We start from the raw sequence: 20,263 nt of genomic DNA on the forward strand, positions 1-20,263 counted from the left end.
TCTTTTCAGAAAGGGAAACTTCAAAATCATCACTCCTAGAATTGAAAAGAAAGTCAGTGAGCACTTAAGACATTGTCAACTAATACATGAAGTCCCTAGCAAGAGACACTTGGTACTTGAAGTTACTAATGGTTCACAGTATGTGATCTGTGAACTAGAAGTTATTAAGTTTGCTTAGTTAGAATGAATGCCTCATTTTTGCACTAAAGCATTGATAAATAAGGTGGCAACACAATCCATGCTATTCCTAAATTGTAAAAGCAGAGGGTGAGATTCCTATTCCCAGTTGGCCAGCAATCTATCAAAGGGTTTGACAATCTACATGTTTTGTTTAGAATGCACTCACTAGTTCATACCTCAGAACCATGGGGCTTGAAGAATGGCACAGGCATGTTTGGTGGTAGGGGGAAACCACAAGTTTAGCTTTTTAAAAACACACATGTCAGCATACAATACCCAGGGAGTTAAATCAATAGTTTCAACAGAGGATCCAGAAGCCCAAAATTTCTCAAACTTTCCAGCTTATTCTACCATGCAACCAGAACTAGTCGCTGTAAGTTTAGTTTGTACTTCTGGGGATTCTCAGCTACTTATCTCAAGGTAAAGAGGCATCTTGTAGTTGGCAAAGGGCACAGAAGTCAGATCAAAGTTTCACATGTGACTGAGCTCCAGATGGGAGGCCAGGGGCCAGCTCCAAATGATGGTATATCCAGTCCTGAAAACTGTAGACCCGGCCATCCAGGGAGAGGGTGGACTGGATCGACGGATGAACACACATCATGGTCCAGCCCCATGATGCACTGCAGATTCTTGGGTGCTCAGATGCCAGCATTCCTTGTCATCTTCTTACAGTCAGGTTGGTGCTGTGATACGTTCATCTCCAATTAACTACAACAAAAAGCCAGAAGCAGAACTGTGACTTGCGTGGTAGAATGCTAACTTTGAGCAAAAACCAAAAGAATAGATGCCAGGCCTCGAGTCCAAGCCCTAGGACAGGCACAGAAAAGAGAGGAAGAGCTGGGCATGGTTGCTCATGCCTGTAATCCTAGCTGCTCAGGAGTCTGAAATCTGAGGATCGAGGTTCAAAGCCAGTCCCAGCACTCAAGACTTTGAGACTCTCATCTTCAATTAACCACTAGGAAGAGAATAGCATCACCACTTCACTTCATATCATCTTGCTCTGAGGAAAACTTGGGAAATTCTTTCTGTGAAAGAAATCCATACAAAAGACAAATGAACTCAAGTAAAAAGCCAGTGAGCTATTTTCCACATGGGATTTGTGACCGTTAGTGAGGACTCAGTCTGCTTCTGGAACATTTGAAAAAGCATTCCTTTCATTCCATTGATATCTGTTTCTGAGCTCTACAGAATCAGAGCACTGCTCGGAGCTTTGACTGCAGACATGAAACACCAAGAGGCATGAGGATTGACTGGCTTCTTGGGGTACCAAGAATGTGACTCTTGGAGAGTGTAATCCACAAGGAGATGTTTCTGCATTTAAAAAAAGCACAAATAGAATATTTAGTTCTTACAAAGGAGCCAGTATTTTCACATGGTATTATGTAGATGGGTCTGGCAAACATGATATGCAGAAGTCCACCAAAAAAGGCGATGTGGCTGGGAATGCAGCTTAGTAATAGAGTGAATGCTTAGCATGCATGAAGTCCTGGGTCTGATTCCTCAGTACCATATAAGCAGCAAAAACAAAACAAACTACCTGAGTTCAGACCCCAGGGTTGGTGAAAAACAAGACTCTTGATATTATTCTGGGGCTAAGAAATATCCCAAACAAGCCAGGAGCTTATCCTAATGGTAAAGTGCTCACCTCAATTTCACAAAGCCCTGGGTTTGATTCCTCAGCATCACATACACAGAAAAAGCTGGAATTGATGCCATGGCTCAAGTGGCAGAGAACTAGCCTTGAGCAAAATGTGTCCAGGCCCCATGATTGGCAAAAAAAAAAAAAAAGAAATGGAAAAGAACAAAAAAGAAAAAAATATCCCCAACAGGCCCGTGAACACAGAAAAACAGTAGATTATTGGGCACCCAAGGCTGGAAGGAGTTTTGAAAGGACTGTGCGGGGTATGAGAAACTATGTTAATCACTATAGGGATTGTCAGGGGGCAGTGAAAACATTCTAAGATTGACTGTTGTGCTCTGTGCATATACTAAAAAGAACTAGCTTGTATGCTTTCAATGGTGGCACACAGCCATATGTGAACCATTTTTTTTTTGCCAGCCCTGGGTCTTGAACTCAGATCCTGGACATTGTCCCTGAGCCTCTCTGTGCTCAAGGCTAGTATTCCATCACTTGAGCCACAGTACCACTTCCAGAATTTTCTGTGGATATGGTACTGAGAAATCCAATGCAGGGATTTGTGTAGGCTAGGCAAGCATGCTACCACCAGACCACATTCCTAACAGTATCCAAGCTGTAGGCAGCTCCCCAATCTCAGGAAGTGTCCCAGGGGATGTTTGGGGAGCAGAATCATGCAGGGTTTTAATAGGCCAGTTTGTCACCCAGCCAGTGATGTCAAGGGCATCTGCCCAGAGGTGGGAATGCTCATCACCAACACACCACCTCCCTGCTTTAGTGACCCGGGAAGAATCTGCCTGTGACTCACAGACCCTAGGAAAGCGGTGGCCAACATCCATGGGGACACCAGAGAACTCAAGCACACAAGGAGTGGGACCCACTTACTTCAAAACCGGGCATCCCCCCAATGACACCAGCTCCCTGAGGTGCAATAACTCAGCCATTTTGGGAGGCGCTGAACCCCCCAGAAAGGGTCTCCAGCACTCAAGTGAACAAAGCTAGGGGTCAGTTTAATAGAAGTGGAGTAGCTACGCTACCTCTTCAGGCTGAGAGCAGCTCTGACCCTCAGTGGGGCTGAGCTTTTACAGGTAAACACCACACGCAGGTGGTAGTCACCAGATGCCATCACCTTCTGCCCAGTCAATATCCACAAGGTTGAAACCACACACACGTGGTCAAGCTGGTTGAGCATTTTAAAACAAACACTTCCCCGCTAAGCCTGCTGGGTTATTATATCCCAACTCCTTCTTTGTAAATAATCAAATCTTTGATAGAAGACAATAGGCCAGATCAAAGCTATAGTGGGTCAAGGCTTCCACAAATATGAAGAATCATGCCAACTGTCATTCTCTTGTCTCCTCTTACTTTTTCTCTATCCTGCCTCATTTGTTCTCTTTGGGTGTTTTGGTTATTGTTGTTGTTTCTCTTTTGTTTTGTTTTAAATGACTGGTTCTTCCATTGTTGGGTTGATAGGCAAAGATTCTCATCTTCTGTATCTTCCAGTTAACACACGGCATTGACCTTCCCCCTAGCCAGAAACCTAGAGTTTTAGCCTATTTTTACAAATCATTGCTTTAACGGTTTGTACTTCAGCTCTTTTGTTTTGGTCATGGGTCATGAACTCTGGGCCTAGGTGCTGTCCTGGAGCTCTTCAGTCCAAGGCTACTGCCTTACCCCTGGGCCTGGGCATTGTCCCTGAGCTTTTCAGCTCAAGGTTAGCACCATACCCTGAGCCACAGCCCCACTTTCCATTTTCTAGAAAGTAAATGAAGATAAGAGTCTTAGGGTTTTAAATGCCAAGGATGGCTTTGATCTGTGATCCTCATGGACAAGAGGTTAGCAAAAGCAAGCCTGCGATCCATGTGCAAGTTTACAGTCTTTCCTTTTCCCACCTTTCAGCTTTAGGCTAATCAGTTCTGCTTTCTGGAGAGAGGTGCCTCTACTTATGGCCTAGAGGCAGTTCTTTGGGGACCCAAGTCCTAAGCCAGTACCCCTCTAGCTTTTCCCCTTTGCTCAGGGACGGAAAGCTGGAAAGGCTGTTGCAAAATGGGAAGGGCCAAGGCTGGCACCAATATCAGGGCTGCTTTAATGAGTCAAAGGCCTGTTGTTGCTCCTCCCCAATTTAGGAGTGTATCTCCCTAGCTGTAGTCGAAAACAAAGGCTTAGCTACTTCAGCAAATCCTGCTTGAAGGGGGCGGTATCAATTCTCCTTTTGGACAGGGTTCTCTGTCCCTCCTTCAATTCCTAGCCCAGCCAGATAAGTAGCCTGGTATGCAAAGTTGTGCTTTCTTAGCTGGTACCTTGTAGATCAAATGCTGCAGCTTTTTGAGCAAGTCTCAGGTAGCCTCCTCATAAACCTCCTTGCCTGAGGCTGTCAGTAGAAGTTCATCAAGATTTAAGTTACTTCTGGATGGTCAGTGCAAAAAGTCTTGACTAGGAGCTTTGTCCAAGAGAGCTGGAGAGTTCTTCAAACCTTACAGAAGCCTTGCTCAGGTTAGCTGGCCAGAGAAGCTGTTTTCTGGGTCTGTCCATTTAAAGGTAAAGATGAGTTGGCTGGCTTTTTCCAAGGGTAGACATCACATTGGTTTCAGTCTCTGGAAATGGGATTGTGGCATGCTGCTTTTATCCCACTCCTCAGACATAAAGAAGATCTGTAAAACCTGCTGTCAATCACTCCAAGTGTGTTAATGAGTAAAGAGAATAGACTCAAGGAGGCTGGGGTGAATGAGGGCCTGCATTTGACTCCTCAGTACCATATACACAGAAAAATCCAGAAATGGTGCTGTGGCTTCTGTGGTAGAGCACTAGCCTTGAGAAATCCCAAGGAGAGTTCCCAGGCAGTCTGTTCAAGCCCCAGGACTGACATTAAAAAAAAATAGGCCTGGAGCTGGTGCCTCATGCTTATAAACATAGCTACTCAAGATGGTGAAGTATGAGGATAACATTTAAAGGCAAGACAAAGATGGAAAGAACTGCATTAGGTGTGGGGGGGTGTCCTGGTGCAATGTTTTCCTCAAGGTTAAAGCTCCAATACTCTTCAGCTTTTGGTGGCTAATTGCAGATAAATGTATCATCATGGATGTTCCTGTCCATCTGGACTTCAAACCTCAATCCCTAGAGCAGGAAATGGGAGGGAATGAAGAGGAAGGTGCTGGACTGTTGGGGTGGGGGAGGCGTTGGTAAGAGCAAGCCAGGAAAGGAAATCTCATTTCTTCTTTTTGGAAGACAAATTTTGGGAGAGAGAAACAGGAAAATAATATGCTATTTGGTAAAATCAAAACAAACAAACAATAACAACAAAAAAACCCTCCTTCAGAGTTCAGCCTTCTGAGTGTTGACATGTGTTGCATGACACAATCATATCCAATTAACCACCAAAAAGAAAGAAAAGAGCTGGTAATTCAGCTGTGGCTGAAGTAGTAGACCTGAAGAAAAAAATCTCAGGGATAGTGCCCAAGACCAGAGTTCAAACCCTGGGACAAACACACACATAAACAGAATAAAATACATGAAAAAAGTTAGAAGAATGAGACCATGACATAGTCTTAAATGAATCCATCAGTGGTGGTTCACAGATATAATACAAGCTTCTCAGGAGGCTGAAATTTGAGGTCAGTTCAGGCAAGTAAGTTTACGAAACTTTTCTATTTAACCATGCACATAAAAAGCCAGAAGTTTGTGTCTCATGAAATAGAGTATGATCTTGATGAAAAGAATCTGGGACAGCACCTGAGCCTCACATGTTGTAACTCCAGGACCAGCACACACATGCAACAAAACAAAACAATGCAAGAAGACAAAATAAAACAAAAAAAAATATAAACAAGAGAAGGTGGAAGGAAGCGCATATTAAAGTCAACTACAAAAATGCTGACATCTGAGGATTGCTGTGAGGATTCGATCTGGGCAATAAAGTATATGAGACTCTTAAACTACTAAGCACAAAGCTGGAAATGAATCTTTGGCTAAGGTGGTAAAGCATCAGTTGAATGTAAAAGCTAAGAAACAGGCCCCAGAAACAAAGGTCAAGCCACAGCACCATGAACAATTTCAAATAATTAAATAAATAAGAGAGTAGAAGAGAGGCTGAAATCTGAGGATGACAGTTCAAAGGAATCCCAAGCAAGAAAGTCCATAAGAATGTCTTTGTGTATCTTGTGGTGAGGTGAGGGGAGCATATTTGTGTGTGTGTGTGTGTGTGTGTGCATGTGCGTGCATGTTTGAGCCATCCAGCAGCTTGAACTTGTGCTATCATTGCATGTTTTTCAGTTGTTAATTGGAGAAAAGAGTCTCATGGACTTTCCTGCCTGGGCTGGTTTGGAATTGTGATCCTCAGGTTTCAGCTTCCTGAATTATGCTGAACATTGAAGGAGACTCTTATCTCCAGTTAACAACCAAAAGAAGAAAAACAACAACAAACCCTGGAGGTTAAGCTGTAGCTCAAGTGGCAGAACTGGGCAAACTATTTCTAGGACAGCAATCAGGCTTGAGTTCAAGCCCCAGTATCCATGCACAAGAAACAAAAGAAAAGAAAAGATGGGTAGAAAAAGAGAGGGAAGGGCCACTGACAGAGGTGTAATTGAATCAAACATTGGTGGCTCACACAGGTTATCCCAGCTATTTATTTAGATGAAATCTGAAGATCACAGTTGGAAATTGAGCTGTGGCTAAAGTGGAAGAACAGAGAAAAAAAAATCTCAGGGTCAGTGCCCAGGGTTTGACTTCAAACCTGTGGGCCAGCACACAAACAGAATAAACACATGAAAAGGATGGAAGGAGGAGGAGCATATGACAGATTTTGAAAGAGTCAGTCACTCGTGGCTCACACATGTTCTACTAGCTGCTGTGGAGGCAGGAATCTGAAGACCATGGTTCCAGGCCAGCCCAAGAAGGAATATCCAGGAGACTCTTACCTTTAATTAACCACGCATATACACAAAGCCAGAAGAGGTGGTGTGTCTCATATAATAGAGCATGGATAGTTTACCAAAAGACAAAACCCCATTTTGTAGCCCCAGGAACAGCATATACATGGGAAAAAAAGGGAAGAAGGAAACATCCTCACAGTTATGCATCCTGAGTGTTTCCAGGCTCTGCGTGACACTCTTGTATCCAATTAACCACCAAAAAGAAGAGTTGGTAATTGGGCTGTGGATCAAGTGGTATTCTCTGGGACAGTACCCAAGGTCTGAGTACAAACCCGACACCAGTACACATACAAACAGAATAAAATACAAAAAAGAAAAGAAGTTTGCAAGAAGAATGAGCCTGTGACACAATTTTCAATGAATCAATCACTAGTGGCTCACACATGTAATACTAGCTACTCAGGAGGTTGAAATCTGAGGATCAATGTTTCAAGGTTAGTCCAGGCAGGAAAGTGCATGAGACTTCTATCCATGCACAAAAAAGTCAGAGACACACAAAAATTGTGTCTCCTGTAATAGAGGATAGTATTGAACAAAAAGCTCTGGGACACAACCTGAGCCTCCATTTGTAACATCAAGACCAGCACACACAGGTAACAAAACAGAAGAAAACAAAGCTAACAATGTAAACAAAAAAAGGTGGATGGAAGCACAGATTAAAGTTATAAAATGAGCTAAAGATGTGTAATCCTAGCTACACAAGAGGCTGACTGCTATGAGAAGTCACTCTGTACAGGAAAGTATGAGTCTATTATCTGCAACTACCCAGCACAAAGTTGGAAATGGAGCTGTGGCTTAGGTAGTAAAGCACCAGTTGAATGGAAAAGCTAAGAAACAGCCACCAGAAACAGAGGTCAAGCTGAAACCCCACTAAAACTTTTTTAAAATACAAAGAAGAGTGGGATTGGCGAATCCTGAGGCTCATGATTAAAAGTCAGCACAAGCAAGAAAGTCCATAAGATTTTGTTTGTGTATGATGTGTGTGTGTGTGTGTGTGATCCCATGGCTTGTACTTGTGCTGTTTTGTTCAAGGATAGAGTTCAACCCCTTCCAGTCTTTCAATGTAAACCAGAGAGAAGAGTTTCATGGACTTTCCTGCCTGAGAGCTTATCCTTCAGGTTTCAGCCTCCTTTGTCAGGCTGGACTTTGCATGAGACTCTTATCTCCAGTTATCCACAAATCACTAAACAAAAACAAAAGCTTGGAAGTTAAGTTGCAGATCAAGTGGCAGAACTAGGCAAAGAATTTCCAGGATAGCACACAGGCCTTGAGTTCAAGCTCCAAAACCAGCACAAAGAAGAAAAAGGGAAGAAAAAGAGAAGGAAGAGCCACTGACAGATGTTTCATTGAATCAAGCATGGGTGGCTCACACAGGTTATCCCAGCTATTTACTAGGATGAAACCTGAGGATCACGGTTGGCTCAAGTGAAGAAAAAAAATGTCAGGACAGTGTCCAGGATCTGAGGCACTGTCAGAGGACAAGTACACAAGCAGAATAAATACATGAAAGAAGGGTAGAAGGAGAATGAGCATGTGACAGAAATTAAATGAATCAATCACTCATGGCTCACACATGTGCTATTATCTACTCAGGAGGCTAAAATCTGAAGATTATGACTCAAGGCCAGCCCAGAAGGGAGAGTCCAGGAGACTCTTTAAGTAACCAAACACACACACACACACAGTCAAAATTGGTTGTGTGCCTCATGTAATAGAGCATGAATGGTTTACCAAAAGACAAAGCCCCTATCTGTAGCCCCATCTATGCACAAAAGGGAAAAAGGAAACAAATCAATGTGGAAGAAAGCATATGTTAGTTGTAAAATCAGCCAAGGGTCATTGGTCATGTGTTCAATCCACAAGAGGTCGACCTCAGAGAATTGAGAATTGTGAAGTCAGCCTGGGCATGAAGGTGCATCATCTCAGGGATGAGGTGGTATAACACCAGCCCTGAGTGAAAAAGCTGAGGAACAGCCTTCAGAGTCACAGGTCAAAGCCTAGGACCACTAAAAGTTAGAAATTGCAAATAAGAAAGCAAAGAAGGGTAGAAATAGAGAGGTTGAAATGTGAGAATCACAGTTCAAAGCCAGCCCAAGCAAGAAAGTCGATAAGAACTTGTATTTGTGGCTATGTTTGCACACGTGCATGTGTGTGTGTGTGTGTGTGTGTCTGTGCCATCCTGCAGCTTGAAATTGTATCCAAGGATAGCGCTCTACCACTCCCAGCTTTCCACTGGCTTTGGAGTTAAGTCTTCCTACCCAGTCTGGCTTTGAACCATCATCCTCAGATTTCAGCCTCCCGAGTCATGCTGGACTTGGTTGAGGCTCTTATCCCCAATTTACTCTCCCCTCTTCCCCCCACAAAAGCTGGAAGTTGAACTATGGCCCAAGTGACAGAACTTGGCAAACATTTGATCAGAGAGCACCCAGTCCAATGGTGGTAGGCCTAAGTTCAAGACCCATAGTAAGCACAGAAAAATGAAGGAGAGGACGACAGAAGAGGATGGATGAGCCAGTGACTGGTACCTGCTCTATCAACTACTCAGTAGGATGAAATCTGAGTATTATAGACCAAGGCCAGCCACAGCAGGAGAGTCCATGAGACTTATGTCTAATTTGCCACCCAAAATAAGCAGCAAGTTGTCCTCTGCGGCACATGTGAAAGAGTGCTAGCCTTGAAGCGAATGCTCTGGGATGTGAGTTGAAGACACAGAAAGTACACCTATTTACAAAAATAAATTAATAGGTAAAAAAAGAGCACAAATTTAAAAAGATGGGACAATGAGAGAAAGTTTCAAAATGAGCCATGGGTGGTTGTTTCCTGTGTGTAATCATGGCTACTCAGGAGGCTGAAATGTGAAGATCATGGTTCAAACATGTCTGGCAGAAGCATGTGAAACTCTTATATCCAACTACCCAGGCAAAGCTGGAAGTGACTTGTTATTGGACTTTTAAAGCAATAACGTTTAGTGAGGGAAAAAACCCAAGAAATAGGTCCCGGCCCACGATTCAACCCAAAGTCAACCAAAAGCAAAAATGAGTGTATAAGAAAAGAAGAAATGGCCAATTGTGCATTTGAAAATAAGTTTGGGGCTGTTGGTTCATGCTTGTAATCCTAGCTATTCAGGAGACTAAAGTCCAGGGATAACATATAAAGAGCAGACACGCAGACAGGTGGCCATTTTTCTCTATGTTCCAATCCTAACAGGCTTGAATTTGTCTATACTGCTCTAGGCTGGAACTCTGCCACTCCCAGCTTTCTGGGGGATACTTGGAGATAAAGAGTTATCATGGACTTTGCTGACCAGGCTGGCTTCAGACCTCCATCTCTAGATTTCAGCTCCTGAGTTGTCCTAAGTTTTGCACAATACACTTACCTCCAAGCAGCCACCAATTTAAAAAAAAATGCTGGAAGTTGTGCTGTGGCTCAAGTAGCTTAGCTGAGCAACAAAATCTCAGGTACAGTGCCCAGGGCCTGAAAAGGGTGGAAAAAGAATGAGCCCATGACAGAATTTTAAATGAGTCACTGGTGGCTAACACATGTTCTACTCAGTACTAAGGAGGTTGTAATCTGAGGATTATGTTTCAAGGCCCTGGCAGGAGAGACGGAGAAACAAAGAGACAGAGAATGAAATCAGCCTAAATTACTATTGGGGAAGGTCTTTCATTCTGTGCATCCCCTCCTGTGAGCATATACTCCAAGACTGATGACCATTGGCTGAGCCCCCAAATACTCCTCTGATCACTGGGTACATACCACAAGGGGAATAAGAAAACGTCAAATAGTGCACAGCCTATCAGTCTTCCCAAGACTGTACAGGATGGGTCACAGGATGATGGTCCATCCCAACTGACGTCTCACAGGAAAAAAACAAAAACAAAAACAGATGAATGTCCTCCAAGTAAAAGACAGGAAAAAATAATCCCATATAAATGATTTGGAGGGATTATTTTTTCCTGTTTTTTTTTTGGAGGTCATTCACCTGTGGGTGTTTTTGTTTTTTGTTTTTTAATTGTGGGTCATGGGGCTTGAATTCTCTGCCTGGGCACTGCCCCTGAGCTCTTCTGGTCAAGGCTAGTGCAATAACCTTGAGCCACAGCCCCATTTTCTAGAGGATAACTGGAGATAAGAGGCTCAAATTCTTTAGTGCCTGGGCTGGCTTTGAACTGTGATCCTGAGATCTCAGCCTCCTGAGTAGCTAGGATTATAGGCATGAGTCACTGTGCCTGTCTTGGAACAAACATCTTTACACTTCTTACATCTCAGGTATTAACAGTACTTGGCAGATAGCATTGTACTGCACATCCTTAACTTTCTCCCCACCCCAGCCCCGTCCGTCCCTCATCCCTTCCTTCCTTCCTTCCTGTTTTTCTCTTTCATTTTTGGTTCTATCTTTCTGCCTTTTTCTTTCTTTTTGCCAGTCCTGGGGCTTGAACTAAGGGCCTGAGCACTGACCTTGGGCTTTCTCAAGCTCACCACTTGAGCTAAAGCATCACTTTGGCTTTATGTATCTGGTACCAAGGAATCCAAGCAGGTCCTGTGAATGCTAGGCGAGCACTCTACCACTAGGCCAAACTCCTAGCCCCTCTTCTCTCTCTCTCTCCCTCCTACCCTCTTTCTCTCTCTCCCCGCCCCCTCTCTCTCCTCTTTCTTCTTGCTGGTTTGGGCCTTTAATTCTAGGCCTGAGAACCACCAGCACCCAGATCCAGGAAGTTCTTTTTTCTGGCTTCTCAGGCTTTTCTTTAGCCTCAGCTCTCTGGCCCATCTTGTTTATCTCTACAGTCCCACGTTGTCTTCACCATTTCTTGTTGGTATTTTTACCTTGATCACTGTGACCACTACAACTCTGGATGGTCAGGTGGTGTCACCTCCAGTGCTGTTCCTGCTGCCAGCACTGATCAGCAACTGTCAGCTCTGTGCCTGCTGCAAAGTTCTGGCGACCCCAGTCACTGTTTTTGCTTTTGCCACTGCTTGTCTCTTTGCTTCCTCTTACTTGCTTACTTGCAGTACGAATGAGGAAAATCAAAAGTAGGTTCAACACAAAGACCCCTTGAGAGAAGCATGTCATGTGCCTGGACACCAGGGACAGCACTTCAGACGAGCTCCTAGCTGGCTTCCACGTTCAGCTGTACAGCCAGCTTATACCACACAAAAGGAAGATGGCAGTCTCTTCTCTTTTTTTTGCCAGTCCTGGGCCTTGAAGTCAGGGCGTGGGCACTGTGCTTTGAGTTTCTCAAGACTAGTAGTCTACCACTTGAGCCACAGCACCACTTCAGGCTATTTCTGTGTATGTGGTACCAAGGAATCAACTCCAGAAACACTCTACTGACAGGCCGCGCTCCCAGGCCATACATCAGTCGCTTCTTAAAATGAAGGACTGTGCTTGCAGGGCCAAATAACCTAAAGTTCACTGAGGATGTTGATGGCAAAATGTCTCCTGCAAGCTGATAGCTGAAGCAGAACCTTCAGGAGCTGGCTTCCTTGTTTGGAAGCAAGCCTCTGCAGTTGTCATGTAGCTCCTCTAAGAGTGCACGGGGCATTGGCAGCAGCTACTGCTAGCACCAGAGCAGTCCAACTGGCTGCTAGCTGCTAGTCCTTTATTCAGTGCCTTCAGGACCCTAGAGAAGGAGCTCATAGCTGTCAATTAGGAAGTCAAATTACCTGAGGTCCCAACATCTTAGCTTATGTAAGGAATAAAGAATATATAGGGTTCTTGTGGTAATAATATAACAATAAAAAGTGCTTAAGCCAAGCACTGGTGGCTCATGCCTGTAATCCTACCTACTTAACAGGCTGAGATCTGAGGATCAGAGTTCAAATCTAACCGAAATACAAAAGTCTGAGAGACTCATCTCCAATTAACCACTAGAAAACCAGAAGTGCCACTGGCTCAAATGGTAGAGTGCCAGTCTTGAGCTGAAGAGCGCAGGGACAATGCCCATGCCCAGAGTTTAAGCCCCATGACCAAACCTAAAAAAGAAAGTGCTTAAACTGTACTTACCAGTGTTGTAGCAGTACTTCACTCCTGTCTTAGCGCCTGAGGTTGAGGCGTGCTGCTGGTGGGACCGTGAACGTTCCTGCTATCTGACTGTTCTGGGAGTGGTTGTTCTGACACAGATTTGATTACTAGTTATTTCCATGATACCTGCTCAGGGGTTGGAGAATTGCAGGTCTCCACATTGAAGGGGACCTGCAACAGATCCCATTCATAACTCTTCCCTGCCCTTGTGTGATCTGAAATTCATCTCCCACTATTAATTGCTGGCACCGTTTGCCCCTCCAGTTTCAGTCCCCAGCATGGGATTGAGACAGGATCTCCCCACGCAGTCTTGACTATGCAGGGATATGCCTGCTTTTGCCTCCTGAGTTGGAACTGCATGCATTGTTCTCAATATAGCATACAATGTTTCCTTTGAAACTCAACAGCTGATGTTCCAATCATGGACTCTAGTAAAAGCACCACCATGGAGATTAGAAGCATCCAGCATTTTCCATCTTATTTGAGGAACACAACCCAAACAGTAGGAGAGCACTACCATTCAAGGTGGGTGACAGGGAAGATTTAGCCACATTTTTTTGGGTGTGTTAGGGGGTTGAACTCAGTCAGGGCCTCATGCTTGTCAGGCAGGTATAAAATTAATCATATCCACACTGATTTGCAACAATTATCCTATTTTCCAACTTTCCTTTTAATAACATCTGAACCCATACAATCTTCCCAGAAATGATTCTATGCCAGTCCTAGGGTTTGAACTCTGGGTCTAGGAACTGTTTCTGGGCTTCCTTTGCGCAAGGCAAGCACTCTACCATTTGGGCCAGAACACCACTCCTGTTTGTTGTTTTTTTGAGGGTTGTATATTGGAGATAATAGGCTCATGAAGCTGAAAAACAAAATTCTCAGATCACTACCTCATGATCCTCAGTTCTCAGCCTCCTGAGTACCTAGGATAACAGGTATGAGCCACTGGTGCCTCACTCAGAAACTTTAAATCTGTGTTTTTCTTTCATGAAATTGTTTAATACATTTCACATAAACAGTACACTGCTTTTGTGTGTCTATCCATGACAGAGGATTTATGAGTTCTAGCTCTTTGTGGATGTCATAACCTATTATATACATACCTCATATTTTATAAACCTAGTCATCTAATATACTTTTCTTTATGATTCATGCGCATTGTGCACATTGCTGATGTTATCACTGGTACTCAAGAGTGTCAGTGTTGGTTTTCAGTTCTTTGGGTATGTAAGGAGCAAAGGAAGTGCTGGGTCATATGTTGGGAGAATGTGTCAGATTCTGTAAGAACAGCTCTAACACTTTCCATCAGCACTAGAAATGTACGAATGGTCAATATCTGTGCAAGAGCATTCCAGTTCTTCCACATCAGAGCTGTAACGGATCATTTTTGTTTTTATTTCACTAATGCAGTCCTGAAACTATGAAGCTCTGGCCAGAGGCAAAGTGAGAACAATAGTGTATGCTACCAGCCCAGCCTCCAAACACTTTTATCTGATAACCATTTTTTTCTCTTGGAATAAGTATTAATGAATATATGTTTTATCTTTCCAAAATGAAGTTTTGACGCTTTACCTGACTTACATTGTTATAACCTCTCTGAATACCTTCTTCATAATAATAAGAAAAATATACTTATAAAAAATAAATATAAATGTAAATAAAACAAGTTTTTAAGCTTTCCAGGGCAGGTGCCAACTTCCCAACAGGAAAATACACAAGAAGGACAGTCTGAGGCTAAATGAAGCAATTAAAAAGAAGAATTTCTCTAACATAGAAAGAGGAGCAAGGGATGGGGAAGTGGTCAAGTGGTATATTACTTGCCTGCTAGGCACTAGGCTCTGAATCAAAACCTCAGTACCGCCAAGGGATAAAATATTGTAAAAGTACTAAAACTTAAGGGAAACTTCAGATATTAGAATGATGGCTCATATGCAGGTACACACCTATAATCCCAACCCTTGAGAGAGTAGGAAGTAGAATTATGAAGTTTAGATGTCCTTGGCTACATAAAGAATTATAATGAGCTGGGAGATGTGGCTCACACCTGCAATCCTAGCTATGCAGGAGGCTGAGATCTGAGGATCAAGGTTCAAAGCCAGCCAGGGCACAAAGGACCTGAGATTCTTATCTTCAGTTAATCTCTAGAAAACAGGAAGTGGGGCAAAGTGGGCTGAAGAGCTCAGGGACAACACCCAGGGCCAGGGGTACGGTGGTAGCCTGGAGCTGAAGAGCTCAGGGACAGTGCCCAAGCAGACTTCATGCCCAAGCAGACTTCAAGCACCGTGACCCACAAAAAAAAATTGTAATGATTAGAATAAAGTAAATTAAACTATATTTTTTTTCCAGTCCTGGGCTTGAGCTCAGGGCCTGAGCACTGTCCTTGGACTTTCTCAAGGCTAGAGCTCTACCACTTGAGCCTCAGCACCACTTCCGGTTTTTTTCTATGTATGTGGTACCAAGGAATCGAACCCGGGTCTTCATGCATGCTAGGCAAGCACTTTAACCACTAGGCCAAACTCCCCACCTAAACTATATTTTTATTTATTTATTTATTTATTTATTTATTTATTGCCAGTCCTGGGCTTGAGCTCAGGGCCTGAGCACTGTCCTTGGACTTTCTCAAGGCTAGAACTCTACCACTTGAGCCTCAGCACCACTTCTGTCTTTTTTCTATGTATGTGGTACCGAGGAATTGAACCCGGGTCTTCATGCATGCTAGGCAAGCACTTTAACCACTAGGCCAAACTCCTGGCCCCCTAAACTATATTTTTAAAGAGCAGGGTGCAGTTCAAGTATGAGTAAACTTGCTTTGCATGTGTACAACTCTGGTGCAATTCACCAAAAGTTATCTCTTTTAATAACTGTGCATTCAATTTGATTAATAAAGTACTAACGCCCCTTGTATGGAATCCCTCCTGGGAAGTCCTAGGGCAGTTGACACAGCTCTGTGGTGTGCTGGAGTGAGGGCACTGCTGGACACACAACATTCTGAACTCAATGCATGGCTCCCTTCTTCAATTCTTCGTGGAGTATACTACCTGAAAATCTTTCACATCCCAATCACAGGGCCTTCCAGATCTCAATTGCTATGGTCTCTGATATTTTTCAGGGCTCTCCACCCATTTCTCTAGATCTTCCCAGCCCAGTCCTCTATACAGCAGTTGGCTGTAAGATAGTTATCTTGCTATCCATCCCTATCTTGCCTGATCTCCTCCTCAAATTCAATTTTGGTCTTATTATGAGGCTGCCCCAAGGGAAGGGCATTTTCCTCCAGTGAGCAGGGTCTCCATTTTTTAGCTATGTAGGAAGGAGGAGCAGTCAGAGCCACCCACTGTTGCCTGTGTGGAGAACACACAGTATCAATTTCCTACACAGATTCCTCTAGGAGCTGTTTACATCCACATCAGCAAATCTGTCCCATTCCAGTAGAGACTCCTTTCAGTTCTTATCTCTTGTTACTGATAAAGAACCAGGAAATAAACCTCAAAATCCAAATATTTCTCCTGCCATTCTTCTTTTCTTAAGTGCTAAGTGGGCTGCAAACTCCCAAGACTGGTAGTCTACGAAGGGAAATCCATGACCAGAAAGTAATTCTTTAAGTGTTACACCACTGCTTTCAGTAATACTAAGACCCATCCTAGGCCCCTTGATGCCAAGATTTAGAGTAATGAGACACTTTACTAAACCCATTGTCCATATGCTTGGGGACTGAAGAAAATGACATGGGATTGTTAAGTGAAGTGGCGTCATAAGTAAGGGTTCAAGTTGGAATCCCCAGCTCAGAAGGTACAGGCAGTTTCAGGCCACTTTTCTGCTTACCTTTTATCTCTGGGAAGCCAGCTCAGCGTCAGCTGTCCTTTAGTTGGACTATCGCCCAGTGAATCCTACAGCACTTGGAACACTACCTGGCAGTGCTAGACTGAGGCCTCTGAAGGGCACACTGGGCACAGGGCTGTATGAACTTACTGCAGGACTCCTTTAGCCAGCTCTTTGTGTTCATGTCTCTGCCTCTCTGATCTGGCATCCCCAATGAAAGTCTCCAAGAAGCCCTGAGTCCCATGACTTCCAACTGTTCTCTGAAACAACTTTGTTTCTAAGCGGTGCACATTAATTTTGGGGCCGCAAACAGAAACATATCCTGAAAAAAGTGGTGGCAAGCAGGCCAGCCACCCTCCTCCAGCCCCGCTGCTTATTGGACTCAGTGTTTATGGAACTATCTTGTGGCTTCCCAGAGGGTAATCTTTCACTGCTGCTTAAGAAACAAGAGCAGCCAAGGGAAACCGTAGAATCCTGGTCTGAGACTGTGCTGGGCTTGGGGTTCCTCTGCAGGTAGCACAGGTTAATGGCAGGCAGAGTGGCACTTAGACTTCTCTTCAGAGAGCACTGCTTGTCATCAAAAAGCAATGGAAATTTACATGACAAGGCATAAGTGTTAAGCCCAGCAGGTAAACTGGCCACCTTCCCTCTACGGAGAGGTAATGTGGAAAGGTCTGCAGGACTCGGGCATGGTGTCACAGGTGTAGGCATTCTTTTTATGTAGACACTGCTGGCAGTCTGTTTTAAGTTTTCTTTAATCAAAAGGTATGTTCCCATGGCCTCATTGAATGTTCTGTCCCGAATAGATCTCTGGATCTCATAGATGTGGTACCCCATGTCACACATTACTTTAAGAATGAAGGGGTCAAGCTTGTTGGGTAGTGGCTCATCAGGGCATAAGGAACATTCCTCAACTGGTTTGAGCCACAGGTGCTCCATTATCTGTTCAGTATTAGGCCTCTGCTTTGGGTCCGCAGTTAACAGTTGCGATATTACAGTTTGTCCTTTTGCTGACAGGTAATATGGAACAACATACTTGGTCTTCAGGACTAGTGACCGTACCTGGATCGCATCCCTCCCCTCAAAGGGGAATTTTCCCGTTGTAATAAAATATAGAAGGACGCCTAAGCTCCAGACATCCACCTTGCAGGCATCATATCTTTCTCCCAGGAACATTTCAGGGGGACGGAATAGCACAGCACCACATACATTCGTCATCAACTGCCCCGGGGTGAATCGGATGCTCAGACCAAAGTCACTGACCTTGATGTTGCCTTGGGCATCCAACAGGATGTTGTTGGGCTTAAGGTCTCGGTGCGCAATTCTATTCTGATGGAGGTAGAGAGTAGCACTTACAATTTGTTTGAAGAGTCTCCTGGCTTCATCTTCATACAGGCGCTGAGATTTTCTGATCATCCCCAGGAGGTTTCCCCTCGGGGCCAGTTCCATGATGAGATACACGTGCTCTTCCTTCTCTATCACCTGGTACAACCTGATGATATGTTTGTGCTGTACACTCTTAAAAATGTCCACCTCATTACTTATCCGATACCTGGAGATCTCTTCCTTCTGGAGTATTTTAACTGCCACCTCTGTGCCTGTGAGGCGGTGATGGGCTAGCTTCACTTCTCCATAGCCACCTCTGTCAATGAGCTCTTTCATCTGGTATTGTTCAATGATCTCCCCTTTCAAGGAGCTTGAGGATGCTTTGTATTCTGGCATCCTTCAGCTACAATGGCCAGTAGCAAATCTACCTACAAAGTCACTAAATAAAATAGGAGGAAACCCAGAAACGAAAACAGACAACAAAAAGAAATATCGAAACTCCAACAACTTTCCCCAAACAAAAAAAACATCGACAGTATCTTTCAGTTAGTCAGTCCAGTGGGTCACCAACAAGAGCTCCCAGCACTGTTAACTGACAAAGATCGGAGCATAGTGGCTTCTTATATAACCTATGGGGCTTATCACAACGGACCAATCACAGCCAGGCCTAGTAACATCATGGAATAAATGGACCAATCAAAGTCAAAACCAGTGACATCAGAGAAAAAGTGAACCAATCAGAGCCTGGCACTATTGACACTCTATCTCTTAGGCCTTTAACAACTTTTGCTAAGGACTCCAGGTGGGCAGGAGGTTGTTATAGTCATTTTCATAGTTGCATATCTGAAACTACTAAGACTGGAGTCAATGTCTTCTGGCCTTCCAGAGAACTCCTGCATTTTATGAATTGCTTCCATAAAGACACTAGCCAGTAGCTTCCATTCTTGATGGCACTGTATGCTATGTCATTTTTCAGCAATGACAAGACACAAAGACAATCCTTTCCAAGGATAGCTGTGTCCTACAACTTGCTCCTCGGGGACCAGGGCTAGGCTGATTTTGAATTACAATCCTCGCAACTCACCATCCTGAGAAGCTAGGATTTTAGGCCTGAGCCATTCACATGGAGTTCATCTCTCATTTTTGAAGAAAATCATTTTTAATTTCAGAAGTGTTGTCTTTTATATATGACCCTTTAGTTTAGCATTTTAAATTTCTTGCACTTGCTCTCTATTATAGCTGTTCTACTTTCAAATGAGAAATTGGTCATAATATCATTGAAGATCACTTGTTGGTGATGGGTTGTGTCTGTGGTTTGGGCAGTTCTCTGTCTTTCATTCTTTAATCAGAATGTGTGTTAGTGTGGACCACTGACGTTATCCTACATGAATTTTGGTGAGCTACTAAATTCCTGGATAAAAGAGTTCATGTTTTAAATCAAAATTGGGAAGGTTTTGGTCATTATTCCTTCCAATACCATGTATTTTTTTTCTCTCCTTATATTACTTCCACAAAGCATATATTAATCATCTCTGTGTTTATAGAATCATACACATAATTCACATTGCATGTTATACATTATACATATATACTACATATTATACATATATTCACATTATACATGTGAATATACTAAACATATATCCATTGACATATTTGTATTAGATATACATTTACAGACATATATTTATTTTCCCCATAACTTCTACTTTTTCAGTTATGATAGAAAGTCTAGACTGGTACCAGCTAGTCCATCAGAGTTAAGAGGAAGTTTTCCTCTGTTTCTTGGTAAAAAGAAAGATGCACTGGCAAGGATTTTCAAACAGTTCAAGCAGATTTAGCCACGCTGTCCCTTTCTCTGATGTCGTTAGGTTTTGAGCCCACCACCATTGCCTGTCTGGCTCTTCCAGTGTGTTCTGTGACCTTTTGCACTGTCATCCAGTTATCTTTTGCAGTTCCATGGCAAGCAAGCCTGTATCCAAAAGAGGAGATGCTTCAACATCAGCCAGCGATGTGTGCCCCTGCCTCTGTGTTGATGTCAAGGCCCCTGCAGTTCCTGAGGTGTCCTTGGCAGATGTCCCTGTGCCAGGTCTGCTGACTGCTTTCTGTGTGTTGAAGAAACACAGGTTCTTTTGTATGTGAGTCAGAGGTGTGTGGTGGAGCCTGGGATGCTGCTCTGCTGGTCGCTATGCAAGGAGCAGTTGCTGAGGCCCCTCTGGTCTCTTTTCAGAAGACATGGACAGTTGGAGGGAACAGAGTCTGAGTTTGGAAAGTCCCTAAGCATATGGCAGGAAACAGCTGGGAGGGGAGGGGCTGTCAAGATTGGCATGTGTGTGTGTATGTGTGTGTGTGCGTGCG

General features: G+C 43.7%; 2 protein-coding genes across 4 annotated transcripts in view; both read right to left on the reverse strand.

The window, feature by feature from the left end:
- The window catches only part of LOC150044707 (ral guanine nucleotide dissociation stimulator-like), a 358,565-nt gene that overhangs the window by 193,478 nt on the left and 144,824 nt on the right, over positions 1-20,263 (reverse strand). The window lies entirely within an intron of this gene.
- On the reverse strand, positions 3-18,429 carry LOC150044714 (sperm motility kinase 3A-like). 3 transcript variants are annotated; one of them, XM_090320848.1, is made up of 2 exons: positions 16,583-18,429; positions 3-888 (listed from the first exon to the last, which is right to left on the reverse strand). In XM_090320848.1, exon 1 carries the CDS (start codon positions 18,299-18,301, stop codon positions 16,871-16,873), a length of 1,431 nt encoding a protein of 476 aa, XP_090176974.1. In that variant the 5' UTR covers positions 18,302-18,429; the 3' UTR covers positions 3-888; positions 16,583-16,870. The 3 variants fall into 3 exon arrangements, with proteins under 3 accessions (XP_090176974.1, XP_090176976.1, XP_090176975.1); XM_090320850.1 differs by lacking the exon at positions 3-888 and adding an exon at positions 974-1,205 and having other exon boundaries at positions 16,730-18,429; XM_090320849.1 differs by lacking the exon at positions 3-888 and adding an exon at positions 974-1,205.

This window comes from Megascapheus bottae, chromosome 29 (genome assembly GCF_031878675.1).
Source record: "Megascapheus bottae isolate mThoBot1 chromosome 29, mThoBot2.hap1, whole genome shotgun sequence".
In the NCBI taxonomy this organism is placed as follows: domain Eukaryota; kingdom Metazoa; phylum Chordata; class Mammalia; order Rodentia; family Geomyidae; genus Megascapheus; species Megascapheus bottae.